General features: G+C 36.9%; 1 protein-coding gene across 1 annotated transcript in view; it reads right to left on the bottom strand.

Annotated features, from left to right (window-relative positions):
- Positions 1-20,502, bottom strand: part of LOC123655110 (histone-lysine N-methyltransferase 2C-like) — an 83,839-nt gene extending 63,337 nt beyond the window's left edge. The window contains 12 exon segments of the mRNA XM_045590948.1: positions 727-970; positions 1,261-1,421; positions 2,246-2,501; positions 11,042-11,136; positions 11,213-11,713; positions 13,929-14,048; positions 14,141-14,255; positions 14,350-14,626; positions 18,430-18,714; positions 19,352-19,489; positions 20,009-20,219; positions 20,415-20,502. Of these exon segments, the coding sequence (XP_045446904.1) occupies positions 727-970; positions 1,261-1,421; positions 2,246-2,501; positions 11,042-11,136; positions 11,213-11,713; positions 13,929-14,048; positions 14,141-14,255; positions 14,350-14,626; positions 18,430-18,714; positions 19,352-19,489; positions 20,009-20,219; positions 20,415-20,502 (2,491 nt within the window).
- Positions 20,503-26,776: the final 6,274 nt, after the last annotated feature.

Raw genomic sequence — 26,776 nt, forward strand, 5'->3', positions numbered from 1 at the left:
GCTATCCCATATAATATATAAGAGTATAGCACATAGCATTGGCATAAAAGTTTATTGTAGTTCACAGGAAAATTGAGTGGGACTTTAGTATGAGACTTAGGATTACCCAATGAGAGCTTCGTGAGAAACAGTGTTATCAATCCTTTTGCTTAGATGTTATAGTGTGCCGCCGGCGCAAGGTTTTATATTCATAGTGAATACAAATAATGTGACAATAATACTAATCGGGTCGACTTTTTTTCTAGACACAGGTGGCCTCCTTAAGGCCGGCCCTATTTTGTTGTAATTTTTATTTTTGTCGTATTTTTTACCGACCGTTTCACATAAACGAAATATAAATTTGTTGCCTTTTATGCTCGATGTTCAATTTTTTTTTTTTTATACGGAATTCTGTACCTCTACTAATTCTTAGCAAAAATATTCAATATATTATTAGGTTTTGAAATAATTTTAGCAATAAGTTAACGTTAAATATTTGAACATAAAATGTATTTTACTTTCATCTATGGCTTATTAATATTGTTCATTCATTTGCTCGTTGTGTCACTTCACTATACTTACACAACATTACTCTATTGTCTGTTGGCGGAGGTACGCCATATTTGTTTACTATTTAAGACTGCTCCAAAAGAATACAATATATAGTGGTAAAGAAAGAATATTTTCGAAGTATCAATAGTAATAACGGAAGAGTGCGTCTGGCACTACCCACTAGCCACTACCCACCCGTGTAGTTGTCGCACCAGCGCGGCGTGTCGCGCGTGCCGCACACGAGGCAGCGGCGGCAGCGCGTGCAGCGCCAGGCGCCGCGCGGCACCTCGGGCAGCGCGGGCTGCGCGCAGTACGTGTGCCACGCCGTGTCGCAGTCGTCGCACAGCACCAGCAGCGGCTCGTCGCCGCGCGAGCCGCAGCCCTCGCACACGGTGCAGTCCAGGCAGCGCCAGCCCAGGCTCACGATCACTTGCGACACCTGCGCGAGAGCGCTCACTTTAAGGGATACGACATACAGTGGAGCTCGGAGCTCACGGTCTGGAAGGTGCGGGATATTATACATAAGTAACACGAATAACTAATTAGGTAATACTGTAATAACTCTATTTTAGTTCAACTATACGATAGTCTCTTCTGTTACTGTGTCCTTACAAGGTAGGTTACATTGCCACGTATATTTAAATGAATACAATTCAGCGAGTTCAGTCTATTGACACAGCTAAAGATTTGTCATGTCTTAAATAAAACCCATACACGACACAAATTCACCTTTATATTAACACAGTAGGGATGATAGGTTTGTCCACACTGGGAACACGCTATGAGGCATCCTTCCGAATCAGTTCCGATCGCACCACACATCACACAGAGGTCTTGAGTTAGTACAAATTTGTCTTTACTGGAACACAATACTAGTTTGTTTTCTACACCTGAAACAAATATGATATAAATTTACGATATAAACACTTCTATGACATTCTTAATGACAATTAATATTCAAGACAGATTCAAGAGATTTTCAAATTAATTATTTATATCAAACAATTTAGGTATTATAGTTTTTTTTTATGCATACAGGAAACTAGTTCCTGTTCCCAGGAAACATCAAAAATATTGTTATGTCTGGGTATGTAGTATGAGAAAAATTGGTAGCGAGTTTAAACAAAGAACTGAGAGACGTGAAGTAAAATGTGAAAGATAGTAACTGTTCTTATAAAGAAAGTTGCGAAATAAAGTTGCAGATTTATGAATGCTATTTATGCTTTACTTAAAAGTCTAAATGTGGTAAATTTGTGGTGTATTGTGCACGAAGGGCTTTTGGAAATGCCTTTTTTTAAATAAGGAGGATGAGTCCACAATCATTGCCCTCTCATACTACAAGTCCCTAAGCATACCATATAGCCTGAGTCAGGTTTTGCAAAGTTCCACATAACCAAGCTTGTCATACGCTAGTTGAATATAAAAACTCTCCTGGCGCCCTAATTAATAATTTTAAATTAGACATAAGTAGATTTAAGACAATATTATAATATAAGTTGATACCTACATACAATAGTATAAAGTGATACCTAGTAGAATAAGAAATTAATTTCAGATTGTGTGTAAGTGCTTAACCAACCAACTTATGCTATAGTGTAAGTTGAAAATAATCCATAAAAAGAAAAACAATAATATTTTAATTATTGTTTAAGACAACCCTTTACAATATATTTAAAGGAATTTCTATTTAAAGGAACATCTTTTTAATAATCACCTGGATCATCTTCAGCTGTTTTATTGTCAGGGGCTTGTGGCCTTTGTAAGCCAAGTCCTGGAACACCAAAAACTCCCCTCATCTTTGGTTTAGATCCTCTCTTCCGTCCAAAGTCCAAAACGGATCTTTGGCGTTTCTGAAATGCTAGCTTTCCAGCTGGTGGAAATCCTCCCTTGAGTTTATAACCACCTATTTTCTTTTTCGCTATTTTGGAAGATACCGTGTATGGCTTGCCTTTACCGAGACCTACATCAGCCTGTGAAGTAAGAACATAATGTATTGTATAATATATTAATTCTAAGTAAAAATCATATATCAAATTCTGTATACTTGTTCACTAAACTACATGAATCAAAAATTAAATCAAATTAATATTAAGTATTTATATAAATTTATCGCTTCAGCCCGTAAAATCCCTTTGCTGGGCAAAGGTCGCTTTTTTCCATGTAGAAGAAATATACGCATCATCCGATACCGATCAAGATTGCTCCACAAGTGTTATTTTTAAGAATTATATAAAAATAAGATTAAAATCATCAAGTTATAATTACGATTGAGTGATCTGATTCAAAAAATTTTTGGATACCCACATAAGTTTTAATAATACACCACAGACTAATCTTTCAGTATCTTACCACAGACATTCTATGTTGCTAGTATTATTAATAAATTACCATAGTGGTAGATTATAGAATTTAAAAAAAGGAATTCATACTAAGAGTGTAAAGGGTAAGTAAGAACTTTCTACAATAATGAAAAAATGCTCGAAATGCAACAACAACAGCTGATAAGAAAGTGTCCATTACTTGCGTTTCTTGTGTTGACCTTTTGTGTAGTGATTGCCTTGGTCTGTTGGTAACTGAAATCTGGGTGGTTGAACCCAAGACAAAAATAACAAGAAATAGAGAACAGAACATATGCGACAAAATATGCTGGCCACTGAAGTGGCTGTCTAAGGACAAACCAAGTTGAAAAATAGATGTCACAATATAATAGTGCATAATATGCCCAAGTCAACCACTGGTCACATACAAGAAAAGAAAAGCCTAAATAAACAATAAAAAATGACTAAATAATAAAATACAGGCATAACAGACTAACACTAGATTATAAGAATAATTATTACTAACACTATATGGGCTAGTCCCGAAATAAATATGTTATTATTATTATTATTATCTGCATCTATGTAAGTATATGTAAATTTATTATATAGTGTATATAATTACACTACACAACAGCATTTTTGTTACATGGAATGTTTTTTTATGGATCTAGATGGATTTTCTAGACTGATTCTAAATCTGTACTCAGATTTTTGCTAGCAGCTCTACTTTTCGAGATATGAAGGGAATTTTATCAAAAAAAAACATGGTATCCCGTCATATAACAATTTATTTAACTATCTAATTCTAACAAAACTTTCTTTTATGTGACTTTCTTGAATAAGTTGGAGTTCTACTACTATTCTGTTCTACTCTATTCTTATAATCCAACAGTAGTCAGCCATCATATTTTCACTCCAATAGTCCTGGGAGCGCTCCTCCATGAAGCAAATATCCTGATGAAAGCGCTCTCTGTGCTCCTCGCTTCTCCAAGATTTTCAGGAAATCGATCTAGGAGGCTATGCATGGAAAGCATCTTAATGCTCATGTTGCATCCAAGTTGCCTAAAGTATAATAGTTACTGCTTGATGTGGTCAGAAAAGTCGATGGACTTCTTTATTTCTCCAAAAGTTCTTTACGAGCCAAAAAAACTTAATCCAGGCATTTTTTTCAGCGGTTGTCATACTTTCAGTAAAATTGACATGGTTTATTAAATGACATGGCCAATTTTTGTATGGACATTCGAACTTAGTGTACACCGATGACTTTTGGTGTTATAAACTCGTGATAATAGGCACATTTAATTGTTATAATTATCAAACTCACAGAACTTGTCATTACAATAGACTAGACGTTAACATGTAAGAGTATGGTTATGATTTAAAAAACTAGGCGTTTTCAAACAGTGAAAAGTTTCGAATTATTAAAGCCTAAACTGATATAGTTTCAGTAATAATAGGTATTTAAACCAGGTAAGTTTTCATCGGTCGTATCCCTTTTATTGCAAAGGCAAGGCAAACAAAAAAAAAGGAAAAATTAATATTTATTTTATTTTTAATTTTCTTGAATTGTTATAAGTATGTTGTCTAAAAATGTTGCTGGAGCTTGAGTATTGTTTTGGTGCCTTGTCCAACCAAGGTACCAGATTACAGTCATTACATGACAGCAACAACCAACAGTCCTGTTCCCTACAAGGCAATTACAATAATAGCCTAAAATAGATTCCAGGTCAGAATCACTATTATGTTCAGTGTCAAATAAAACATAGGCAAAAGTACGGCTCAAAAATATTAGAAGAAAAATAATAGAGAATAATCGCAAAAACAAACACAGTAGGTACAACGAACGCAAGCGCAGCGAAGAAACGAACGGCAATCCAATCAAATAACAATATCGTAACATTGACGGTTGACATAGACTATACTCGGCGCGGCGAACCTTGATCCCTATGACACTGACAGCTAATGTCACCATATAACATTGTAGTGGCGTCACCATTAAATTGGGATCATATTGGGGGCGTCTAAAAATGCCATTTATAAATTTTACGTAGCTTTATACCATTAGTAATGATATTCCGTTGATATTTTCAACAATTCTTAACATTTACAAGAAGTTATCTCAATCTGAATTTATGTTTACGTCCTGAAAAACTTACGTCGTGTGACGTTTATCGACTAGGGCGGCAATTATCGATAAAAAAATGTCGGTAATGGAAACGAATGCACATTTTTTTTTCATACTCACATTTTAGTTCATATATTATAGAATGGAACAGAATATTACGATCATACCATTCATACATAGACACATGATTATATTATACCCAAGAAAATTAAAAAATAACAGCTATAGGACAAAATGAAATGAAACAAAATCTGTTTAACAATTATTTATTTACTTACACAGGGTCAAGGGTGTAACAAAGGTAAGTGATAATACTTTAGGGTTTGCATGTGTTCCTTATATAGTTTACAGTGAAAGTACTCAGCGCTGAAAGCGAAAAATTTTTTTTTTTGATTAGTATGGTCAAGCGCAACATGAGCTTCCCCATGCAAATCACAAAAAAATTTTTTTGCTTTTAGCGCTGTTACTTTGCCAGCGAAATCTATATAAGGGACACTACACACCCTAAAGTATTATCACTTACTTTTGTTACACTCTGTATTTTATTCTGAATCTGATAATGACATGAGTGTTTGCGTCTCAGACTCGGAATCTGAACTGCAACTGCTGTCACCTACATTTATCAATAATGGTTGATCTTCAAGAGTGTCGTATCGCACATCTCGATCCCAATCATCGTAGCAAAGTTTTTTGGTCTTTTCTACGATTTTCCTCCAATTATCCGGAGTCACTTCACTACAACTTTTTTCTAATAATGTCATCATTTTATTGGCTGTAAATGGCGGAGTGGTGTTAAGCCTGGCTGCACAACCTGAAACAATATTTATTTTGAGTATGATGCAAAGTAAAAGAGTGAGATTGAAGTAAAAGTACATATTAAATTGTACATAAAAGTTAAAATAAATACAAATTACCCACCTTTGATTGGCGCCCATATCATCTCAATGGCATTATATTGGCAGTGGTATGGTGGTAACCGAATCACTGTGTGACCTTTAGATTTTGCCCTTTCATCTCTTCAACTCTTTCTTCTTTCAACTCTTTTTTTAACAGTTGACTGTCAGCCTCCACACCATTGCGTTGCAGCCACTCTAGTATTTCACCTTTATTACTGTTGCTGGTGGGTGGTTTGTTTACTTGTACGGAATGGTATGGGGCGTTGTCCATCAAAATATGGTGGGGCTCATGCAGATTATCCAAAAGTTTTATGAACCACTGCTTAAAATTTTCAAAATTCATCTCTTCGTGATAATCTGTAGTTTTGACTGATTTGAAGGCCCACAAGCAATTAGGCACAAAACCTTTGGCTGTACCAGCGTGGCAGATAATCAAACGCTGGCCCTTGCCTTCAGGAGCTTTGATACAGGATTTTGCTGTATCGTCTGTCCATGTTTAGGAGACCGTGTGATTGGCGTTAAGCCACGTTTCGTCCAGATAGACCACATTGTCCCAATTCTCTATTTTCTTTATTTTTCGTAGAAAATCACACCTCATCAATGCTATATCCTTACGCTCCATTAATACTTTTCTTTTATCACACTTCCCATATTGAAATCCGCATTTTTTTATGACTACTCTGAGTGAAGTCATACTGCCATTAAATAAACTGGCTGATTTCAGCGACGTCGATAACTTTTTACAAGTCGGCAGTTCACCTCGGAAGTAGTAGCCGTAAATATGGTTACGTATCGCAGACATGTCGAAATCATCTGGACTGGTGACGGAATGTACCCTATTACATTTTTTCTTCTTTGGAGTTGAGAGTTTATTCTCCTCCATCGATGATTCGCCGAACTTTTCCTTTGTGATTCGGGAAACGGTAGCCTTGCCAATCCCTAGAGCATCAGCAACACGGTCGCGTACGTTGTCAAGTGGCAACAAAGGCCCCCCATTTTGTTGTTCACGAGCAAAGTAATCTCGCAAACGCACAACAAACTCCCGCGTTTCACTGTTGAGTACAGTTTTTCGTAGTCTTTTCGGCATTTTTCAATACCAGCAATAACAAAACAGCAACAAAAACAAAAAACAGTAATAACAAGAAAACAGTAATAACAAGTAACACTCCGATAACAAAAAATACGTGGCGCATACAAAGCATTAGCACTCGTACTGAAGAAGCGAGCGCCGGGCCCCGGCCGCCGAGCGATCGCGCGCGTCGCGTCGTAGTGACCGACCAAATAGTGTGGCTATATCTAAAAATATCCTATAATATTATTATAACCTACAATAACAAAAAATTATATAATTAGCAAAAAAATTTAAATTTAAATATTTAGCAAAAACCATATTGAGAAAACTTTGGAGCGCTATAATTAACAACCTATGCGTTAAACAAAAAAAAAGTTTCAAATAAAAAAGATGGCAAATATTATAATCTACAATAATGATCTGAACACTTTTTGTTGTACGATGCGCGGTTCGCGAGATATTCGATAAAACGCATTTTCCAAGATGGCGGCTGACGCAGGCCCGGCACCGCCGTGCCAACTTTGATTTACATTCAGGGGACACCCCTAAACATATTCCAAAAAAAATATACAAGGTCTAATACATTGCAAAAAAACCGCCCCGGCGCTTGGGCTAATACAACAACAACATAATGGACATTAAAAATGCACATTATAATATTTTTTAAAACATGTATACCAACTTGGCTGAAAGCAAGCCACGCCTTTGCCTAAAAAAAAAATTATCGACACAACCAAAGACACGACCCATCACTAACACGAACTGTCATAGGGATCAAGGTTCGCCGCGCCGATTATAGTGATGTTCCGGATATCCGTATCCGTATCCGCGGATATCCGCGGGGAAAATAAGATCCGTATCCGCCACTTTTCTCGCGGATCTTATACGGATCTTTTATTAATTTTCAAATTTAATTGACATGATAAAATGCTGCAAAATAACTTAGATTATGTGATTAAGTAGTATAATTAAAAAATATTTGGTACATTTTATTGCAAACATAATTATATTCTTGTAAGTTATCATACTAATAGTAACTCAATTATACTAAATCAACTATCATACGATATCATTATTGCACATAGAAAGCTATGACATTACTTTTATAAATATAAGAAAACTAGCCGACCCGTGCCCACTTCGTTGGGCGTTAATTATTATTATTATATTAACCAAATAACATACTTTAAAGAAAAATTTTATAGCACTTAAAGAAATAATATGTAATCGAATCGAATATATAATCGAGAAGACGTCGTCGATAGCTAAAATAAGACTAAATTAATAACGTCGAAAGACTAATAAATTGTTTTCTAATAGCGATAGATGGCGCTAGTTTATTTACCATTTTGATATTATATTTTAATCTTTTTCTTATTTACTGAATTTTTTGTTCAATTACAATAAAATATAGCCTATGTCACTCCTGAATAGTGTAGCTTTCTGTTAGTGAAAGAATTTTCATGATCGGATCAATATTTGCGAAGATTACCCCCAACATACAAACAAAGTTATAAACTTTACCTCTTTATAATGTTAGTATAGATGAAAACAAATAACTTTTTTACTGAAACAACTCTTTCGGATTTTATCGCGGTTTATTAAGTTTTTTAGACGCCCAACGTTTCCTGCACCTGGTTCCTAAACAAAAGTAATACGCGCGCAATACTACCTAGGGTTGCCTGATGGTCGGGATTTGGCGGGATTCTCCAGAATTTTTGTTTACCTTCCCGACTCCCGACAAAGAAAAAAAAACTCGCGAAAAACAACTTCAGTTTAGAAAACAATAATTTTAAGTTCCGAATTTTTGTCAAACGAAACGTTGCCACTCGGCGCTATGGCAGTATTGACATGTTGTCATGCAACTGAGGTAGAGCACAGCAGGACTACTCAAAATTTGGAGCTTCGCCTTAGTCCGTCTATCGCAGACGATTTAGACAGTGTCAGACAGGTACTGTGTTGCCTAGGACACTCTTCAGGAAAACGCAGAGTTGCCTAAGCTCTGCGCCACCCTGTCGACCTCACTAGCTAGGCCCACAGGAACGATGAGACGTGTGGAGCCAGTTCGGTTGCAGGAGTTTTTCGCATTTTAGAGCAATGCCACGAATGTTTGACGGCGACCCCATTCCGGGTTTCAAATGAAGTTTTCCTTCTCCAGGACCCTGATGATTTTGAGCCAGTTTTATTACTCGGTCGGTAAATCCATCCTTTCAGAGTCGGCAGCAAATCATTCAATCTAGCAGGTGACAGGCTATCATTTTATGATGCCATTAGTGCCACGCTCCCTGTTCCTGATTCGTTGACATCACCGTGTACATCATCAACTCCTCAAAATGTGGGTTAACATTAAATCGTTTTTTGTAGACTGGCATTGTTTGGCACAACAACATGGCACCAAACGTATTGTGACATAATTATAATAGTTAGATATATGCTGTCGCCACACTTTTTAACCGACTTCCAAAAAGGGAGGAGGTTCTTGACTGTATTTTTTTATATATGTTACTTCAGAACTTTTGACTGGGTGGACCGATTTTGATGATTTTTAATTTAATAGAAAGCTGATGTTTATCATGTGGTCGCGTTCAAACATCGAGATCTGATAACAACTTTTTGAGTAACCTTTGATAACGCGTATATATTACGTATATTGTATTACTTGACGATGTAATTGAAGTCGGTTTTTTTTATTTTGTTTGCAAGCAAATACAATTATTGTAGATAATGATGTGTTCTACAAAGTCTTACTACATTATATATTTCTATTATCATTTGTTTTTGCAGCGCACGTAAAGTAAGGAATTTTTTGGGTTATTTTTTATCCATTGGGTTACATTACTGGAGTTTTTGAAAGGAACCCTAATATTTTTGAAAATATAGTATAACCTATGTCGCTCAGGGATAGTGTAGCTTCTCAACGGTGAGATAATTTTTTGAATCGGCCCAGTAGTTTCGGACCCTATTCAATGCTAACAAACAAACAATCTTACTCTTTATAATCGTTTATTTTACATGAAGATGTTTGATTTGTAGTGTATAATAAATTAAGTCTATTTTATTTATTATATATTATCTTACCTTTTTATGACTTTAAAAAGCTTATTCCCTAACCGAGTACTTAAATTTTTAGTACTTAATTATTTTAATTTATATTTGTTCGGTTACTTATTACTTTTACTGGTATCTAATGTATCAATTGAACGCAGGACAGGTCGCGTAACTGACGGCACAGTAGGATAAACCCACTTGGAATGATTTTAGCGGTTAATTCCTGTTATTTTTACAACGCAGAAATAACAGTCGTCGTGGTCGTTCGACGGTTCACGCCAAATCATAGGACTGAGGTTCAAGGGATCCCTCTTGTTATCCCTAATCCCTATATTATAAATGTGAATGTAAGTTTTTTACGCTTTCACGCAAAAACTACTTAACCGACCATCATGAAACTTTGTACAGATATTCTTGGAGGTATTAGAAGTAACATAGTATACTTTTTATTTAAAAAAAATTCAATGCGAGCAAAGTCGCGGGGCACAGCTAGTTTTTCCATAAACGCAAAGACTCCGCACACGCTTTACACACTATATTCGGTATCCAGGGCTTGTTGTTTGTTTCTAATGGCCGTTGATAGTACTCCATGTAGGCATTTTTTAAGAAGTCCGACACATTTAAACAAAAATTTTTAAATTTATATTTGCCACAAATGTTACAAAATCTATTTGGATTGTTTACGTAGGTCCTTCTAGACGAAGCCATTGCAAAAAAGAAACAGAAACTAGTAAGACGTTGACGATAGCGGTATCAACAGTCAAATGTAGAGCACATTTTAAGGGAGTACCTGTATCTCCTAGACCAGAGCTCCTAGACTAGAGCTCCTAGACTAGAGCTCCTAGACTAGAGCTCCTAGACTAGAGCTCCTAGACTAGAGCTGCTAGAAAAAATCTGAGGGTAGGTTCAAAACAAGCGAGCCCAAATTAGTAAACAACAAATAGAAAATCTCATGCAACAGAAAAAACGTTCGATTTTATTGTGCAGTGCTATTTATTACATTGCGTGTATCTATTATACATAATTTTGTAAAATCTAAATAACATACCTTCGATTCAATGGCAAGAGGGTCCTGATCCTGATTGTTTTCGTCGCCAAAAGAAGAATCTTGCGACGTCGATGCCATATTGTCTTCTTCAAATGCTTTGGAGTAAATAAAGTAATTAATATTATTACACAAGAGAATAATAAAAATGTATGATTTAGTACGGAAACTTACATCCAGACTTGGATCCCGCCAGCATGTTTGATTTACAGATGGGGCAGCAGTAATCGTAGGCGGGATTCTGCTCCTTCTTGAGGCGGTACTGCTGCGGGTCGGCCTCCGGGTCGCACAAGCCGTGCACGTAGCGCCGGCAGGCCGAGCAGCGGATCATGTCGCGGTAGGCGGCGGCGCGGTAGGCGCGGCGGCACAGCGGGCAGCACGAGCCCTTGTTGCGCTGCTGGTAGCACGAGTCGCACACCGTGTAGTGCGCGTGCCAGCGCGACGACGGGCCGGCGCCGGGCGAGCGCGCGCCGCAGTCGGAGCACACGCGGCAGCACTTGCACTTCCAGCCGTACTTGGGCACGGTGGCCATGACGGGCCGCAGGCACGTGGCGTGGTACAGCTTGTCGCAGTGCTCGCACGCCACGGCGCGCGCCTCGCCCGCGCCGCCCGCGCCGCCCTCGCGGCACACCTGGCACACGCGGCACGCGCGGCACGACCAGCCCGCGCGGACGCCTGCCATATACCACTCGGTCTTACTTATGATCCGTCCCGGCTCGGTACTGCTATTATATTTTTATCTTAAGGAGGGACAAGAACACAAAGGTGCAAGGGCGCGGTGGAGTTAACGTCGAGCGGGCCCCGACATCAGTTTGGGACTAGCGACTTATTACAAATTTATTACGACGCGTTGACGCAAAGATCACAGCCCTGGTTTGTGGCTTTTGCGTTGGCGATTGCGGGTTCGATCCCCGCACATGACAAACATTTGTATTGGAGATACAGATGTTTGCCGTGGTTTGAATGTTTGTGCAGTTCTTGTAGGTCACCCCACCGTGCCTCGGAGAGCACGTAAGCCGTCGGTCCTGTTTGTTATCATGTACACCTTATAGCGATTGTTACTCATAGTAGGGGTAGGTATATCCGCTAACCCGCATTGGAGGAGCGTAGTGAATTAAGCTCTGATCCTTCTACTACATGGGGAAAGGCCTATGCCCAGTAGTGGAATATTACAGGCTGAAGCGTAATCGTAATCGTAAACTTATTTATTTCAAACGCGTAATTTTTGTTTTACGATGCCAACTAAATGTTCCTAAATGAATATTTATGATGTACATGAACTATTTAAGGTACTAAACTACGTTTAAGGTACTAACTAACGTGTTTAAGTTGATGAGACTTAAAACTGTATTCACCCGAGTAAGTTTCCAATCACTACATTTATTTATACAAGTTACAATAAAATTTCTTGTCACATAATTCTACTATACATTTTTTTATTACATTCAAACCTGTTTTCGATTAAAGTTTCCTGACTGCTAATTTTGTATAACGTTTTTAAGAGCCATTTCACAAAAATCGGTAACAATCCGCGAAATTGTAATATTTTGACGTCGTTAATCTCAGTGTTGGATGCAATAATGTAATTTATATTCTTGAAATATTTGTATCTCTATTAAACGATAAAAAAAAAAAATTAAAGTTACGAATATTTTCCAAATAAGTACAATTTTAAAAGCGATATTTTTCCTAGAAAACTAAGAAATTTTAACGAACTATCTTCATCAAAGTAAACTTACATCATTAAGGAATACAAAAAAAATAATTAAAAGATGTAATCATTTTTAATACATTTTATATTAAATAATAAAAAGATATTATATATTGCCACGCATCAAGCCCGGTAAATCAGTTGAGCGCTAGCGCTCTTAGAGGTAAGGTCCACGCCAAATTCTGCGGAGCCATCTCTTTCGCTCACACGCGGCAAGCGCCTGTTGTTATAGCGGATAAACCGCATTTGATACTTTTATAATAAAATAAACATATTACGAAAATGACTGTAAAATAATATAATGATAATTTCTGTAAACAAATGTATAATTTAATTTTCTTTTCTCACATTATCAATACAAATAGGCATTTCAATCTGTTTGTCTTGTTATTTGTTAATTAATATGTTTGTCGGTGTCGATGTCATAAAATGCTATTTTATTCATATCGTAAATATTAGATTCATTCATAAACTAAAAAAACTAAATCAATTTTAAAAAAATTGTTTCATAAAATTGATTTTTTATTTTTATTTTAAATTTATGGACTGTTGTTATATAACATACTTGAAATTTTTAACAAATTAATTATGTAAAAAAAAATTTATACCATAGTTATAATTTTTATTATACATCAGAAAATGATCAAGATGGTCTTTTGGTTGTCACACTATACTTACTAGCACAAAGATCGCGCGGCTCGTACGACTCGCGCGATACGACCAAATTTACCTAAACTTGCAGAGCGTAAAATTGTGAAATGGCTCTTAAGAATTATAATCATACACAAATTCTTACATCAAGTAATACATCTAAATCTTTCTCAAGAATCACTCTACTTGTTAAATCCGCGTGAAAATTCGTGTAGTAGTTTTCAAGTTACGCGCGGGAAGATTTTTATATTAAAACTAGCTGACCTAGCGAACTTTGTACCGCCTTCTTTATTTTTTTCTTAAATATAATAATTAATATATCAAAACAAAATATAGCCTATCTTTCAAGTTGGATCGAACTGCACATGGTGTGCGAATTTTATTATAATCGGTTAAGTGGTTTAGGAGTCCATTGAGGACAAACATTGTGACACGAGATTTATATATAATTAAGATATGTAGCGACATTATCCTAAACCACAACTATGTAATATTAGTTTCGATGATTATTTTTAATGTATACTCTACCTGGCAGTTGCTTGAGTCCTACACAAGTTCCATGATAATGTGCACCACAGGTAACGCAAGTCATTAAGTTAGACATGTCACCAATAGTTCGGCAAGTTCTACAATCTATATCTGCTGTACCTAAGATATAAAAATATAATTTATTAAGTATTGTACATAACGCAAAATTTAACACAATTTATTGCAATAAATCATATGTGCAACATACTCACATACAAGTGGTGCTTGGTACAAATGATCTTTACAAAATGATGATTTAGTTTGAAAATCCATAAAGCCTCCAGATGCAAGAACACATGGCAGATGAAAATATTTACTACAACTCATCTGAAACAGTTTTAATTACATTTGAGATAATTTATCTTATTAATTATAAGACATTTTTTCTTTATGTTTTACAATCATACTACAATTTTTATACCTTGCATGGTATGCTGGCTCCATGTCTCTGACAGAAGGCACATTTCCTAGAAAGCGCAGCATTAACAATTCCTTTGATTCTAGCTTCTTCAACTTGTTCTTTTTCCTCTTCAGATGTGCATGCAGCAGCAACTTGGTCTTGAAAAGGGGGACTAAACTCGAGGCAGCAGCGGTGGATGTAAAAATTTCCAGAAGATAGGACTGCTGGTAGCTCTAATGCCTCGGAAAATCCAATTATTGATAGTTCATCAGTATGTTCCATGTTGTAAAGGGGTGTCCTAAAAAAATTTTGTTTCTGTTACCATTGCCTACCTAATAGCTATTGTTTAACAAACTAGTAGCCCGCCCCGGATTCGTACTGATATTTAACAAAAATTTAAAAATTATAATACACAAACATAAACCCTTCTATTTGCGTCAGGTTACTAAAAAAGTAAGATTATTAAGAAACGTACCCCAGTGACGCCTAAAACGCATAAGGCTATCTGAGTGGCGTTGTTTAAAAAGTGTCGATGTATCGGTATTTTTAATACAATAAATCGAAATATTTAGCCGATATATTTTGATCCGATATATCAATACAAAATATACAATAGCGAAAATTTTATCAATAACGAGATAAATTTTTTATTTATGTAACTAAAATCACTAGAATTTAAAACCGTAAAGGATTGGAACGAACAGAAAAAAGTAACTGCTGTGATTACGGTAGTAAGAATATAGCCACCCCCTCTCTTCCCGTGGATGTCGTAAGAGGCGACTAAGGGATACCACAGTTCTACTACCACCTTGGAAGTTAAAAAGCTGACCGATTTCGGGATAACCATCTAACTGCTGGCTTCGAAATACACAGACCGAAGACGGGTAGCAGCGTCTTCGGTGCGACAAAGCCAGCCTTGCGGTCACCAACCCGCCTGCCCAACGTGGTGACTATGGGCAAAACACATGAGTTAATGCCATTTTTGGCAGGAACCTGTGGAGGCCTACGTCCAGCTATGGACTGTATCAGGCTGAAGTGATGATGATGATTGGGAACTGACCAAGTGGATCATGATATGTGGCGGTTATAATTCTAATTATTTATAGCATTAGTACTTATTTGTGATCAGTTAGAATGATCGGTCAGAATCAGAGTAATTATGGTATCGACACGAAAACTACTAGCTGCTGTAGTCAGCAATAATGCAGCGAATGTAGCCTCTCGAACTACTAGAGTGCTAGACGAGTTGAAACAATTCCTAGATGCTCCAAATCTATCTCATAAGGAAAACCCGATAAAGTTTTGGATAGACACGAGACATTTCATCTAAGTTTTTTCGAATCTAGCACTTAAAGACTTGACACCTACGGCTTCCTCTGTACCTTCAGAGAGAGTAGCTTCAACAGTAAATTTGGCGTTTCCTAACAAAAAGAGCCGTCTGACAGCGGAGCATATAAAGAGCAGAGTTTTTCTACTTTCGCTATCAGACAAATTATGGGTTTGCCTGATAAAACAAAAAGGTTTTAAAAATATGTTAGAATACAGTTTTAGATATTTTAGTAATTATTGCTTAATAAAAATAAATATTAATAATAATACCTTGATTTTTATTGCGATTTTTGTACATTCAAATAGTGTAAATTTTGTATAAAATTAATAGTATAGTCGTCACAAAATAATGGGTCCGTTTGGAGACGTCACCGGGACGTAAATAACGAAGTAACCATACGATTCGGTATTCGATACTCACGATAAATCAATTCAAATTTGTATGAGTACTTGATCGATTTAATTATGTAATGTAAAGTGCATTTGATTAAAGTTTGATCAGAAATTTAACTTACACTTTAATATTTTAGGTAATTTGAAATAATATAATGGTACAAACGGTCAATTTGTCTTTATTTTATATTGTTTTCTATTGTTTACACGAATTTTAATCATTATAATGAAACATTTTTTTCTGATTTTATCGCGGTTCATTAGCCAAATCAAAATTTTATTTACGACTGAGAGCCAAGCTCTGTTTTTCAGTAAAGATCCCGACACAATACTTAATTACGATCAAAATCGAATGAAGCTGGTGAAATTCAATAATTAATTAGTGACAGCACTAGTGTTTAAAAAAAACACTTAAGACGTAACTGTTTTTGAGACGTTTCGTAATAATTAGAAATTGCATGGTACTATAAAGTTAGCGCGAAAAGAATACACCCAATATATTCTATAATATTACTTAACGCGACAAAAAATGTGCGTATCTTTTAAAAACACTATGTTATTAACGTTTACGTTCTAGGGTGTTTGTCAAATGTCCAAACGGGCCTCTATTTTTTGACGACTATGATAATATTGAGCAAAATAGACTTTTATATTAAAAACGTAAAATGTTTTTATTTTTTTTATTTAACAATTTATGTACACTAGGATAGCAAAAGCTCTTATAAACAATGCCGGTACAAAGGCACTACTTATCCTATGATGGAATCTCTTCCTGTAGTCCTGCCACAGGAAACTTATAAAACAGTCGCAAAATTAGCGTGTACAATCTAAAAATATTGAGAATAAAAATACAATATATAATAAATACATAATTATACAATATATAAATGCACACATACATAATAATGTATACACACGTAGATACAAATAATACGATACTTATACACGCATGTATTATATATGTATATACGATACATAATATAATACATACGATAATATATTCCAATACGCATAAGTCACTTAATTAAATTGATTTTAGACTAGGATTGATCAAGGTAGAATTTTCTCATTCTGTTCTTAAATAGGGATAGTGTTTTGCAATCGCGAATTTTATATGGTACGGAATTCCAAAGTCTAACGGAATGTACAGTAAAGGAGTAAAAATAAAAATCGGTACGGTGGGTGGGAGAAAACGTTTAAGAGATCTGCACGGAGAATCATCATCGTGAGAGAAAGAAAAGCGGTCCCGTAGATACGAAGGAGAACGAGGATTAAAAAGTCTTAAAAAGGAAACAAAGTATTCTAAAATTTCTACGATGGCGGATAGGTAGCCACTGAAGCTGCTTACGAAAGTGATTTACATTATCATATTTTTTTAAGTAAAAAATTTTGGCCGGCTTTTTAACCGACTTCCAAAAAAGGAGGAGGTTCTCAATTCGACTGTATTTTTTTTTATGTATGTTACTTCAGAACGTTTGACAGGGTAGACCGATTTCGACAAAAAAAATTTTAATCGAAAGGTAGTGTGTGTCATTTAGTCCCATTTAAATTTATTTGAGATCTAACTACTACTTTTCGAGTTATATCTAATAATGCGTTTTTAGTTGACGCTTTTTTCGTCGACCTACGTTGTATTACACTGCATAACTTTCTACTGAATGTACCGATTTTGATAATTCTTTTATTGTTGGAAAGAAGATATCCTTAGTTTGGTACCATGGTAAGGAAACCAGGATCTGATGATGGAATCCTAGAGAAATCGAGGGAAACTATCGAAAATCCGCGATAACTTTTTACTGGGTGTACCGATTTTGATAATTTTTAAATTAATCGAAAGCCGATGTTTATCATATGGTCACATTTAAATTTCATCAAAATCTGATTAAAACTTTTGGAGTAATCTTTGATAATGCGTATTTACTTGACTATTTTTCGTCTACCTACACTGTATTACTTGTCGATATAATTGAAGTCGGTTCTTCTTTTTTTTATGTTCCTTAAGGCCCACGGATGGTTGTAATACAAAAAAGAAATTTAAAAAAATTGACTATTTACTTTTGACAGAACGAAGTCTGTCCAGGCAGCTAGTCATCAATAGTTTCCGCAGTTCATGCAATGTAAAGAATATTTTCTGTAATTTTTTAATCCATGGTTTCATTGTTGGAGTTTTAGTAAGATTTTTAATTTTTTTTATAAATATAATATGGCCAATGTCACCTGCAGATCCCGCAGTGAAAGAATTTTTCAATTTGGTTCAGTAGTTTCGGAGCCTATTCATGCAAACAAACAAACTAACAATCCAATCTTTCCTATGTATAATATTAGTATAGATTACTATTTCAATATTTTTTGAATAATTATAAGTAAACCGATTCTTACTTGCATTTGTTAAAAGCCTTTTGACGTCTACTTAAAGGTAGAACTTGCTGCTGTTGATTGACATTCATATCTAATAACTCTGGGGGTGGAGATGTCAACCCAGCAGGCAATGGTAGGGTGGGTGTGCTTGGAGTTGTGACACTGGTGGGTGTGGCACCTCCAGAGTTACTAACACTTGGTGGAAGACTCCCTTCTCCTTCTATATTACATGCTATTTGCCTCATTTCTCCTTGTCCAAGCTGGCTACGCTCACTTAGATTACATAAGGCACAAACTTTACCAGGCCTAAAAAACATTAATAAAAATTAGCATTTCACTATGTAATCAAACTAATATCTTAGTACAAGTAGTGTTTGAATCCTTGATTTGTATTTCGGTTATTATGTACAATGTAGGTAGATTTTTTTATCGGAGGTTAAATTTTTGTTAAACCCCGCTGTTAAGAAGATATCGTAATTGAAGTTTTGAGGTTAAAATTAACCTACCACTTTTAAGGTTAGAGTAACGCTTGGCTCCGGCGCTGCGGGAAGTGCAGCCCTTCCGCCCTTGCGTGCGAAAGCACGCTCACTCATGCTGCGTTCCGCAGCGGAGGCTGGTCGCCGAAGTGGACTGCGGGGTGCTCCGATTCGGTTTTGGGTATTTTTCGAATTTCTAAACCTATATTCTAGCACGCTATATTACTAATTTTACTAGAATATTGTCTGACGCATTATATTGTTTAAAAGTGTCGATTTGTCAGTCGTTAAAGGTCAGTTCGTATCGTATTTTGATCTTGCAGTAAAGATCGTTTTTACTTAAATTTGTTGGAAAATAATGCGTGATAGTCGCAGCACCGGAATTAAGGTAAAGACAGAAAGAACAAAAATTTAACCTCCGATAAAAAAATCTACCTATATTGTACATTATAGCCTCTATTTCTTACCATTTTTCTGGCATGTATGGTGGTTCCTCTGGGGCGGGCATAGTGAAGTCATCTTCATCTAACATGTCATCGAGAGCTTCATCACGACTGCTTCTGTGTCTCTTAGCTCCTCTTAATGAGCCTGGATTTCCACGGTAGCTGTACCCAAAGAGATTTAATAAGATTCAAATGGACATTGTTATTAATTGAATCAAAGTTTTATATGGTACTAGCTGTGTCCTGCAGTTTCACTTATATTAATTTGTGGTAAAAATGTACTTAAACCAAACTAATTGTATCTATACTAATATAATAAAACTGAAGAATTTGTTTGTTTGCTTGAACATGCTAATCTCAGGATCTACTGGTACAATTTCAAAAATTCTGTCTTTGTTAGATAATCCATTTATCGAGGAAGGTTATAAGCTATATATCATCACACTAAAACCAACAGGAGTGGAGCACCAATGAAGAATGTTTTGAAATCTTCCGCTGCGTAAACAGTAAGTTTTGCAAAAATTTTACAGAATTTTTCCTATTCCACGTCAACGAAATCATGGGCTGAAAGCTGAAAAAAATCCATTCATACCACTAGTTCCCGAGATTTGTTCATTCAAACAAACAAACTTTTCTTTATAGAATTATTATAGATGTTTTAAAAATGTGTGAATTTCTTACCGTCTCACAATCTTTCCTTCCCGCGCTAATTTTGCCCCTTCTTTCCGAGGCCTTCCAGGACCTCTCCTGCCTGATGTTACGAATGGACGAGTGTAAGTCTGATGGTGAAAGAATGCGGGCTGCGACACCACGGCAAGAGGAGAGGCGGGTTCTTCGCCGCGGGGTGATGACGCGCATGATGTCGGCGTTGAAGCAGGCCCTGCATAAAAGTCTAGGAAAATTTTACTACGGTAGTACTACTGATTTTTTTTTTTTATAATAGTATCGAAAATGTGTAAAAATTATGATAAATATAAATATACTAAATAAAATATTTATTAATTCTAAAAAGCATACTTTAAATGTTATTTAATGATGGATTAAGAAAGTATATAATAAAGTAGGTACACTTTAAAAAGTAAAGTACCTGAAGACGGCGGGGCTTCACATTCCTCGTCGGACCCATCGTCAGCTAATAAATCCACGTCCAAAGCCCCCTCGTCTGCTCCGTCCATCTAAAACACGTACGATCAATTTCATTCACAACTGTAGACTCCGAAATTAAAGAATTCTTGTGGGGAGTTTTTCACGTTTTAGATTGCAAACAAGACAATATAATCAGACCGCCATAATGAACAAGTGGATACTTAAAAAGTAAGCTTTATACACTTACCGCAACTTGTTGCGATGGACTTGAAAAGAACCGAACTTAGGAAAATGATTTAAAATACGGAAATAAAAACATTTTTAACTAATATCATGAAAATACAAATAAATGATATTACGAAAGTAGAAATACAACATTTGCTGCGATAATGCGATTGCGAATGATGCGAACGATGCAAAACAGATAATAAATTAAATAGTCTAAATAGAACAGATAATACAGTATTACAGTGCTTCAAAACCTACCCCACCCCAGCCTGCAAAATAATGATATTTGTAATAAAAAAAATACTAATCGATAGATTTTCAATAACACAATTCAACTACGTTGTCCTTTAAAATTGCTCACCTTAAATTATTTAATTAAAAATCAATAAAGTTGTTAAAAAAAATTAATTTATCAATACTATCAAACTTCTATATCTTTTGATGTATACAATATTTTCAATTGCTCAAAGTGTTAACAAACTGCTCAAGTTGCATTTATATATAACCCAACCCCAATCTCCATTAATTGTCAACTAAATATAGTTTGGCATAATAATACATGAGAAAATTGTAAAAAAAATATATATTATTTATATATTATGATATATAGCATGTATCTTACAAGATACATTGCCAAGTTTCCTACATTTTATTTGAAAATAAATGTGTGTCTTTAAGGATACATTGCCTAGGGGAGAAAAAAAAATTATTTTTTAAGACAAAGTACTTTAATATCACATGACTTTTTAAACATGAAGAATGAAGAATAATAATGCTTATTAACCACCTTTTTACGTCCGAACAATTACAAAACAAAACATAAAAAAAAAATACAGTCGAATTGAGAACCTCCTCCTTTTTTGGAAGTCGGTTAAAAAAAATAATGTACCTTTTTCTATCATGGCACACATAAAAATATGTTGTTTATTGTACACCATTAAAGTAAACAACAAAAAAAAAAAAACAAATGAAAGATGTGCAAAGACGGTCTTATCGCTGAAAGAGCGATCTCTTCCAGACAACCTTTGGGTATAGGACACGAAACAGAAACTGCAGTTAAGAAGTAAACAAATAATTGGTGGGCGAATTACAATATTTGAATAAAGTACAAATAGATAATATATAATAATAAACATACATATTACTTACATATTTAAAATACATACATATATAAATACATAATAAATCTATTTTTATAAACCAGAAGTGAGTTTTATTAAAAAAAACAACAAATAACGAAAATTATAATTATTACGTAATTTTTATAATTTCTTAAACTAACGATTAACAATTAACTTATTCAATATTTAAACCTATAATGTTACACTTACACAGAATGATCACTTCAATAATCAAAATAACTAATTTTTTAATAACAAGTCGAAAGATAAAGATTAACACTGCACACTAATGAAATAACACAGGTAGTTTGACCGTTCGATCGGGCAGAGATTCCCCTTGGCAAGCAGACTAGACGAATCGTGTCCGCCCGAGCTCGCAAGCGCCTTTATACACAAATTGACTCCTCCCACTCAAATCCCCTCTATGGTCCGGAAACACGTCACTCTCCTAACACGGCCTCTCCTGACTGGAGGACGTTCTCGTCCTCCTCTGCATGGATTCGTATCGGATCCGCAGCTCTGGAGGTGCTTGGCGTCGGATCAGTCATTATCTCGTCTGTAGCCTGTACATCGTACGAAGCAGTTTGCTCAGGCGTGGACTCCGCATTGTCGTCGTTGCTATCTGCGTCTGAGAACATAAATAACGCCCCAGTTGTAAAACACTAAAAACAAATCTTATTCGTTTTGTACCATAAAATTATAAACAATGAACCATAGGCACTACGTTAGCATAGTTCAAACAAACACCAGAGAGGAAGCACTACGTTAGCTATCTCCATTAACAAGAAACATAGGCACTACGTTAGCTTATTTCTTAGTAGTAAGTATTGACACATGACATAGGCACAACGTTAGCTTATCATGTAGGATCCACACTTGTATGACATAGGCACGACGTTAGCTTATCATGAAAAGTCCCACCTGTATGACATAGGCACGACGTTAGCTTATCATACAAAGTGAGTATGTTTACCCTCAAAGTAAGCAGCGCAAGTCTCCGGAGTCCACTCCCCACGCCACGGCTTCATGAACTGGGCCGCAGCCTGTGTCGATTTTCCATATGAGCCCGTCAGCAGCTGTAGCTCATATCGGTCGTGGGGAAGCGCTTTGACCACGCGATAGGGGCCGCGCATGCCGGAGTCGAGCTTGCCAGTCGATTGCGCCTGCTTAATTACAAAAACAAGAGAGTTAGTTTCAAACGCTTGTGGGGTTTTCCGGTCAGCATTCACGGTCGTATCTTGCAGCCGCTGATTCCGAGCTAAGCGCTCAGAAACCCGTTGTCTACACATCTCTCTCGACGCTTCACGATTTGGGTGAGAGCTGTCTAAGGCTACATCACGTATTAGCTGTCGAATGACAGGTGTGGCTGCTTCAATCCCTACGAGCACGTTTAATGGTGAGAGCTGAGTGGTCTTCTGCTTTGTTATATTGAGGATTAGCTGTGACCGCCACATCATGTCTGCCCATTCGTTCAAGCGATAATTGCACTGTATGCGGATCATGTTCAATAACGTCCGACAGTAGCGTTCTACCTGCCCGTTTGAACGGTGCATCTCCGGGGTTATAAGATGCACGTCAATGCCCAACTCAGATACGAACTTCATAAAGTCTGAACTCTGAAACATTCTGCCTCGGTCAGCTACCATTAATTTTGGTGTGCCAAATAAGGAAATAACATTCGTAAAGAGTCGTTTTAATTCATTAGAGTCTTGACTAAACATAGGATACAACAAGCAATATTTGGAGAAAGCGTCTATTACAATCAGAATATATCGATAACCATTTGATTGAGGCAGTGGGCCAAGTGCATCAACATGAATGATTTCAAAAGGGGTACAGGGTTTTTCCCAAGAATGTATTGGTTGCTGTGGGGCTCTCGGGACCTTTTTATGCGTTAAACAAATGAGACAATGACTTATATACTTTTGCACAAATAATTTTAAGGATGGAAACCAAAAATGCTTTCTAATAAGCTCTAAAGTCCTATCGATGCCAGGATGATCATGTTCGTCGTGAAAAATTCTAAGTAGGCTGAGCCTGTGACCTTTTGGTATAAAACACAGAAGTCTGGATTCTTCTCCGACAGGAGAGTATTTATAGAAGAGTAGGTCATTCTTATGTATATAGCGATTGTCATCTAACTGTCCGTCCGTCAGTCTTTGAATAAGTTGTTGAGTTTCTTCATCAGCAGCCTGTGCTATTCGAGCCCAATTCTGCTGTTTGCGCTCTTTGCAAACGTTTACAGGATTTCGGCTCAAATAGTCTGCGTGCGACATCGATGTACCTTTGCGGTACTCCAGGACAAAGTCGAAGTCCTGAAGATACATCCACCATCTGGCAACTCGTGGCAGCAAATCTTTCTTCTGCTGTGTGGATTTAAGGGCATTGCAGTCGGTTACCACCTTAAAATGAACACCAACCAGATAATGTCTATAATGCTGCAGGGCATTAACAACGGCCAGAGTCTCGAGTTCATATGAATGATATCGAGGCTCGGCGCCTTGAGTTCGTTTGCTAAAGTAACCAACTGCTCGCTTGTTGCCATTCTCGTGTACTTGAAGCAGTACCGCACCATACCCAATCGAACTCGCGTCCGTGTGGACTTCAATTGGTAAACCAGGATCGTATATTGCTAGTACAGGCTCACTTGTTAAGTATGCGATTAATACTTGCCGTGCTTCTTCTTGCTCATTTCCCCAGACAAACAATGCGCCCTTTTTTGTCAGTTTAGTAATCGGGGCGGTTCTAATAGCGAAACTAGGTATATACCGGCGAAAATAACTAGCCAAACCTAATAACTGACGAACTTGCTTGACCGTTTTCGGGATGGGGGACTCTACAAGAGCTTTAACTTTAAGTTTGCTCGGCTTTACCTGACCCTGGCTTATAGTGCGGCCTAAATATTCGACTTGCGTTGATAAAAATGAGCACTTTTTTAGGTTGATAGAGAAACCCGCTTTTGTCAGCGTTTGAATTACGTCGCGTAAGTAAATGAGGCCTTCGTCTATTGTATTACTAAGTATTAACACGTCATCAATATACACAAGGGTCTTACCAGATTCCAACTGACGCCGAAGGGTTTTTGATATGATACGCTGGTAAACAATGGGAGCATTCGCCAGGCCATATGGCATCTTTAAATACTCGTAATGACCTTCTGGCGTTACGAATCCCGTGAGAGGTATTGACTCTTCGGCCATTGGAATCTGGTGAAATCCCGTGGCCATGTCAAGGCTAGTGAAAAATTTATGTTTCCCTAACCGATCGATGTGATCATCGATCAATGGCAAAGGAAAACGGTCTTTGGCGGTAATCTCGTTCAACTTGCGGTAATCGACACACATGCGATCCGACCCGTCCTTCTTTTTCACGAGGAGTACCGGACTCGCATACTCAGACTCTGATTCACGAATTATTTTCTTATCAAGAAGCTCTTGAGTGATCTTACGGACTTTCAAAATTTCTGTTAACGAAAGTCTGTACGGTCTATAGTTGACGGGTATTGTGTTAGTCAATTTGATTGACATGCTACCGGTATTTACTGTAGTAGCAGCGGTACCAGAGATGAGAAACGTCGAAAATTCGTTGATTAAGTCAAGCAGTCTATCTAGATCATGACCAACCAAAGACGTTTTAACGGGGATATCGGCAGTGACGAAACACACATCACATTGGATGTAAGACCGTGTTTATAAGTCAGATGTTGCTGATCGCGAGTACGAACATAAGTCACCCCTTCACGATTCAGCACGTCGGTACCGATTATAAGTGGAGTGTTTAGAAATTCTGGTGACACTGCATGCAAGTCCACTTCCAGAGTAATTTCGTCAAACTCTATTGGTAATGTAACATAAAATGTAGACTCAACCTCTTGACTACCAATGCCTCTCAAAACTCTGAAAGCAGGCTTGCGTGCGCATCTAAAGTGTTTCAATAGTGTGGAAGAGATTAATGAAATACTTGAACCACTATCAATGAGGACATCAACAGGTATACCCTGTATGACTGCGACGACTATATCATTACGTCGACTACCACAATTCTCACGACAAAAGTTAGTATTGCTAGCATTACTAGATTCTGCCTTCTTTTTAGCAAAACAGGTCTCGATCCTATGACCAGGTTTTTTACAGAAACTACACTGTTCAACTTTAGTAGTACTAGGAACGGGATAAATTTTCGGATTATTTTCACCACCTTTACTATCGCTAAAAATAGGTTTCGTCCGTTTATAACAATTTGAAGACTTATGGCCATGCTTCCCACATGAAAAGCATACCCCGTCGTTAAATCTACGCTTACGTGAACCTGTATCGTAACTAGGTTTCGAGAAACGATCGTTATTTGAGGTATTAGGTCTCTTTGAATTAGACAAATTCGATTTAACGTAGATCGAAAGAAATTCCACTAACTCGTTGGGTAGTAACTTTGCATTTGTAGCTGATGCGCGAATCTGAGGGTCCGTAATACCTCGAATCACGATTGCAGAAATTAACTCATCACTTAATCCCTTAACTATCTGCAGCCTGAGAAGCGACCGACGAGCATAATCCGCGTATGTAGGATACCTATCAGAATTAGTGCTCATTACTTCATACAAGATATTTGCGATATCGGGCTTTCTAGGGCACAAAGGCTTAAATTCCCTTTTAAAATTACTCCAGCTCCGATCATTGGTTACCCATTCGTTGAGCCACGTCCTAGCGTCCCCCTTTAAGCAATTACCAATGCGAGATAAACACTCGTTATCGCTCCAATTGTTCAAACCCCTAGCGCGGTCTACCTCCTCACACCAGATGTTAATATCGTTAACGCTGGGATCGAAGTTTGAAATAAAATATGGTTGATTTGACCTTACCGTTGTATTGATGGAGCATATGGCGTCAATCAGCCGATCAGTCACGTTAGCATCGCGATAAGCGGCCGCACTCACAGAACGCCCAGGCGGTGGAGACCCGGAGTTGCGGTGGCCTGCACCATCTTGTACTGCCGTCACCGCCTCCGACACGCAACC

Source organism: Melitaea cinxia, chromosome 7 (assembly GCF_905220565.1).
Source record: "Melitaea cinxia chromosome 7, ilMelCinx1.1, whole genome shotgun sequence".
Taxonomy (NCBI): Eukaryota; Metazoa; Arthropoda; class Insecta; order Lepidoptera; family Nymphalidae; genus Melitaea; species Melitaea cinxia.